Raw genomic sequence first — 6,000 nt, forward strand, 5'->3', positions numbered from 1 at the left:
TGGCTCGGGGTCAGGCGCTGGTTGAGAAACTGCAGAGTCCTGAGGCTTTACAATGTGTTTACCACTCAAACTGACAGCTATACTACAGCTTATTATTGGCCTTCTAAACCTCCACACTACACTGTGAGTTAGAGAAACTCCACGGAGGCCGATCGCCAACGGCTAGAGACACGCCAGCCAGCCCTACAAATGTTGGATGTTGTGGTGTTGAGTGCAGAGATTAAAATAAATGCTGGAAATAGGATCTGTGCTGGCGGAAAATGGTTCGATGCTGTTTGAAAGAGTAGATTAAACAGGTTATCTGTCTTTTATGTGCCACTGTCCATAGCCCCCCTTTGTCTCCTAATTCACTAAGTAGGCTGAATTGAAAAAGTTATCCCCACTCAGTGCTCATACATTGTCATTGTGTATCTGTGCGGTAAGGAAGAGAAAGAGAGGGAGGATGAGATGGGAAGATCAGGGATGAGGCAGGTCCACTGAGAGGCAGTGTGTTCTTTAATTAACCACAGTCTTTCATAAAAGACACATACACTAAGACTTACACTGCAGGGGCTAAGAACATTCTGCCACTGGGATGAAAACAGTATTGGCAGTGAACGTGCAGAGAGAGCGAGAGAAGAGAGACCGCTGGGCTCGGCAGCACTCAGGCCCTAGACAGTCGGGTTAAAGGTTAGGCTGATTCAGACTGCTTTAGCTCTCCCTCTGCTTTGTCGAAATAAAAACAACACTAAAAGTACAACAGAAATCAGCGGACAAATTATTTAATGAAGAGTACACTACCAAGGCTAACGCTGCTCATGTTACGCCGAGCTGATTGTACGGAGGTCCGTGGATTCACGTCTTCCCTTTCTTTCATGCCTTAGAGCCTTTTTTCCCCCACATTTTACCAAAATCAACTTCTGTCACTGATATGAAAACCAAAGGTGGAATTTCATTAGCATTTATTATAGCGGGGGAAAAGTATCGAAATTGAATAATAAGCACCCTCCACATGGACAGTTACAATGACATTTTCAGCCAAAATGTATTAGCAGCTTCTGTGCATGCATTAGCTTCTGTAAAATGGGCGGAGATAATTTTCTGACTTTTAGGAATGGTAATATTGTTTGCAGCATTGTATATAACATCATATTTTCTGCTTTTATTACTTTATCTATAATAATTCTGTTGTGAGATGTAGTTTTATTTCCTGTTGTAAACTAAAATCACTGGCCTAGAGTTAGTGTTTGGGACAGGCTCATTCATCCTCCTACTGCAAAAACAGCAGCATTTTTTTCTGAGCTTTCACGTTTTTTACCACTTTAATAAGCACTGCCATGAGACGGGGTCGCTATATGTCTGACTGCTCATCTTGGAGCCCAGTAAATTCTGCAGGAGAGGTAAAATACCACACGCTGAGATGTTCTGAGGGACACCTGGTATCCGAAACATATCTCACACAAAGACAGGACTCACTGCAAGATGGAGGATGAAAAGGAAGGTATGTGTTAATGTGTGACATTGCACGCTTATGTGCATCCAAGACATAAAATTTACATTGACTGATGCGCTATTTTGTGACCTTATCGAGAAATTGCCAACACGGTAAATCACACAACTTGATGAAAATCCGCCAATATTCATTGTAAAATATGACTTTCGCTGGAAAATTAACAACATTTTGTCGATGCGTTTTAGGCACAAAAAAAGGTGAGCGTAACCAAATGAAACGTTGATGCATAGATTAGGATGTGTTGAGAAACAGCTGGTTCAACATACCAGAAGATTTTTCTGAGAATTGTACCAAGAAAGATAAGCCTAGAGTGTGTTGCTGCAGACTGATGCTACATCCTCAAGAATCCAGTAGCAGAGCCATGGACTCAAGAGGACAGTATTAAAAAGGCAGCTATAAAAAAATAAAAAAAAACTAAGAGAGAGGGGTCGGGGAAAAAAGAGCTTTTTCACTTCAATCGAGATAGGGACGGGAGAGCGAAGGATTAGGAGGATAACAAAAAGGCCAACGGACTGAGTGTAAACAAGAAAGGGGGTTAGGGAGGGATAGAAGGAGAGAGCAAGTTGGAGAGGGAGCAAGAAGGAGAGATTGAATAGTGACACAGCAACAACACAACACAATGGGGTCAGGATGAAGAAGTGGTCCTAATTGAACCAGATAGAGGAGAAGACAGAGAGAAAGAGCCCTGAAAGACAGAGGAAGGCTTCCTTTCCTCTCTGTGCCTTCATCATATATGGCTAAAGGTAGAGGAGATGAGAGAGAAACAGAGGGAAGTAACTGAATAAACTGTTAGAAGCGGAGATTGGTGGTGGACTGAGGAACAAACTAAATATGTCTGACCGTTGATGGAGAGAAGATGGTTTGAAGCCATCTGACAGAGCAGTTCGGTGCTCCCAAATAGATAAAGAACGTTTGGAGGCCTTTTTTGAATAAAAAAAAAAAAAAAAAAAAAATCTAAATAATTTTTCCATTAAGATACATAAGGAAAGTGGCTGCTGTGAATCTTATGGTGCATTAAAGACACACATACAAGCGATGCTCAACAGTAATAAACCACTGATGAACTGGAAGTGCGATGGTATGAACCCCAGAGAGAGCATACCAGGACATTTTTCTTCCCTTTAACAGGTGGAGAATAGAGATCAAAGAAAATAGCGCGCGCACACACACACACACACACACACACACACACACACACACACACACACACACACACACACACACACACAAACATAAGGAGTTGCGGGTCTTACTGTATGTTAGAGCTGTTCCAGTAAACGGAATGCCTGTTGGCTGATACCTGGAGCACGTTCGCCCAGGTGACACTCGTTAGCACCCAGAGAGACAGCGCTACCAGAGCCATGCTCTCGGCTCCTCTCTCGGCCTCCGTCCCTTTGGTCTCTCCGGCCACTCTCTCGGTCCCTTCACCCCACCAAACAACGGGACTCAAACATCCCAGCAAATGCCTAACAGACGGGAGAGGGGGAAAACAAAAGCTTCATGCATGCATACAAACGGATTCTTTCAAAGACTATACTTGATGTAGTTAATAAGTGTTGTAAAACTCAAAAGTCAATTGTGGTGTGAGGTGACTGAGCACCCCCCCTCCCCCTCCCCAGTAAAACAGACCCTGCGAACCCCCTCCTCCCTCCCCAACAAATCCTGGGGCTTTAGACAAGAGGGTTTATGGTCCGTGTGAGCGGGTCCCCTTTTAAGACTGAGCTGCGCCTGGTCCTCTCTTCTCACCGGGAACTGCTGCTTCTGAGCCCGCCGGAGGAGAGTCGGAGGACGGTATGGGGTCCAAGCGGGAGGTCGGTCTTCCTCCGGGCATAAAACAGTCCGGTGCGCTGGGAAAGAGTTTGTGCACTGCAGATGCAAAAAGGGCTTACTGAAGAAGAACTAAGAATGAAAAACGATAGTGAAATAATAGATATTAAGCAAGTCCTCTTCTTTTTTAAACTAGTCTCTGCGTGCTGCTGCAGTTTCTTCTTCTTTCTCCTTCCAAGGATCCGAGAGATGTAAAGCACGCCAGAGCGCAATAATCACTGCAAAGAATTCAACCAGCCAGTTTCATTAGGTCTTCAAGACTCTTTCCGACAACCATCGTTTACGGTGAGCAGCCCAGCCACCCGTCTCTCTCTCTCCTCTCTCTCCTCCTTCTCCTCTCTCTTTGGTAGGCAGCACTCGTTCACTTCCTAACTCCACCCCCCTGCGAGCGACAAAAGCGCATTCCTCCAATATTGTGGCCGAGTTGCAGTACATCAGGCATCACTGCCACTTGAAGTTTTTTTTTTTTTTTTGTCAACTGCTCAACCTCCACTGACGGTGTAAAAGTGGAAATCTCTGAATCCCCCCCCCCCCCTCTGTCTGCAGCGACCGTCTGCAGCCTATTTTTCAATGTACCCCCCACCACCCCCTCTTAGTGACACACACACACACACACACACACACACACACACACACACACACACACACACACACACACACACACACACACACACACACACACACTTTTTTTTATTACAAAAGCTAAAAACACCCATAGACTCACGCACATACTGTATATTCTCCACTGTTACACCTCCTGGCTTGGATTCCCAGAGAGTGTAAGTCACTCTAATACAGCACTATTATCATGTGCAAACCTCTTATAGCTGCAGCATTAACAAGCATAATCACGAGTAAAAACGCAAAGGCAAGTCTGCTCATCATTTTCATCCACTATACAGAAAATATTCAAACTGCCCACTCTATTGCATATTGGGCATGTTAACTATGACACACATTTTCCTTTATGACAGTAAGTTACTTTTTATTTATAGTATTCCATAAATAAATTCAAAAATGGGTTAAAGCTATTAAGTTACAATAGATTTGGAGTTCTCCTCATGGGAGTGGCTCACCTGCCTGATGAGTTAGAAATGAATGCAGCAGCTCTGTCCTGCAGAAGCATGGTTAAAATGTTTTGTAATTTGCCCCCTCTGTCACCTCCACTGCCCAAACTATGCATCCAGAGTGTGTGTGTGTGTGTGTGTGTGTGTGTGTGTGTGTGTGTGTGTGTGTGTGTGTGTGTGTGTGTGTGTGTGTGTGTGTGTGTGTGTGTGTGTGTGTGTGTGTGTGTGTGTGTGTGTGTGTGTGTGTGTGTGTGTGTGTGTGAAAAAGCGAGAGAGGCCAAACAGGGAAAGAGACAGGACGAAGGAGGGAGGAAAAGGAGAGAAGTAGCAGATAGGAGGAAGATTGTTACAGTTTTCTTGCTGCCTGCTGGGAATGAGTTGGTTAAGGAGAAGTCAGAATGATTTATTGGGACAAAAAAGGAGGGAAATGGGGAGAAGGAGAGCAAGAAAGAAAAAGAGATGAGATGCCATCGGGGAATCCCTCTGTCTTCTCCAGTCCTTCCAGCACTCTCATGAGCTGTCCATTTAATCCCCCCCCTCTGTTTCTCTCTCTGCTTCCTCCGCTTCTCACCTTATTCTCCAGTTTCCAATGAAAACTTTCTCCACGATGTGATCCCCGCTACCTGGCTCTGCTTTTCTGTTTTGCCTCTGTATTTGGTCTCTGGCGGTCTACCTGTCTCCTCTGCCCTTCGCTCTATCTCTCTGTTACATCAGACAAGCAATTTGTTTTTAATGAGCACTGCTTTTCTCTTCTTCTTGCTTCCTCATTCTGTCTACTCTGGATCTCTTTTAATCACTCTATTGTGTAGAATCATAGCAGTGAATTCAAACACTTGGTACAATTAAATATTACACAGACTTAAATATATTTACTCTCTCTTCACTTAGATTTAAAAGATGAAAGGAATAGTTTGACATTTTGGAAAATATTCTTATTTGCTTTCTTGCAAAGAGTTAAGACTAAAATCACTCCCATGTCTGCAAGTGTGCAAAGAATTAAGCTTCAGTCAGGAATGTGTTAGCCTAATCTTAGCATAAAGACTGGAAACAGTGTAGGAATGGCTAGCTTGGCTCTATAGAACTGTAGCCTATCAGCACCTTTAATCAATACATATCGTGTGTTGAATCCATTTCAAAACCAAAGTGAAACGCCATCAGAGCCAAGCTAGCTGTCTCCTCTCTGTTTGCCAAGCTGACTGCTGTCTCTAGTTTCATAATTAGCACTCAGGTGTGAGTTATCAAATTTTTTTTCTTCCATCTCCCAGCTAGAGGACAAATAAGTATATTTCCGGAGTCTTTATAAACATGAACAAGGAACTTCATTCCTGAGCCACATGTCTGTGAACGCAACACCAACTACAGGCTTACTATTTTTTTTCTGGGGATTGTAACTGTCTCCAAATGCTGCCTTTTCCAACAAATGAAACATGATCACGTGTCATGCTTATCGCTGGGTCACAATCTCCCCCTCCACAGATCACTTTATATGTCAGTTCCATATTTACTTATGTCAATGATACATGGCTATGGGACATAGTGGAAAGCTGTGGAATAAGCTGTGAGAATATTTATAAAGTCTCTATCTGGAACAACAGCGGCCCGTGGATCATCCAG

At 43.7% G+C, this 6,000-nt stretch overlaps 1 protein-coding gene across 1 annotated transcript in view; it reads right to left on the minus strand.

Moving 5' to 3' along the window:
- efna3b (ephrin-A3b) overlaps positions 1 to 3,661 on the minus strand; it is a 60,958-nt gene extending 57,297 nt beyond the window's left edge. Inside the window, exons 1-2 of the mRNA XM_069695926.1 lie at positions 3,239 to 3,661; positions 2,746 to 2,958 (exon numbers count right to left, since the gene is read on the minus strand). Of these exons, the coding sequence (XP_069552027.1) occupies positions 2,746 to 2,855 (110 nt within the window). The 5' untranslated portion in view covers positions 2,856 to 2,958; positions 3,239 to 3,661. The remainder of the gene's footprint in view (positions 1 to 2,745; positions 2,959 to 3,238) is intronic.
- Positions 3,662 to 6,000: the final 2,339 nt, after the last annotated feature.

The sequence above is a fragment of the Brachyistius frenatus genome, unplaced genomic scaffold (genome assembly GCF_029030835.1).
Source record: "Brachyistius frenatus isolate BFR_SWC_R1_liver_20210118 unplaced genomic scaffold, ASM2903083v1 Contig_20, whole genome shotgun sequence".
In the NCBI taxonomy this organism is placed as follows: Eukaryota; Metazoa; Chordata; class Actinopteri; family Embiotocidae; genus Brachyistius; species Brachyistius frenatus.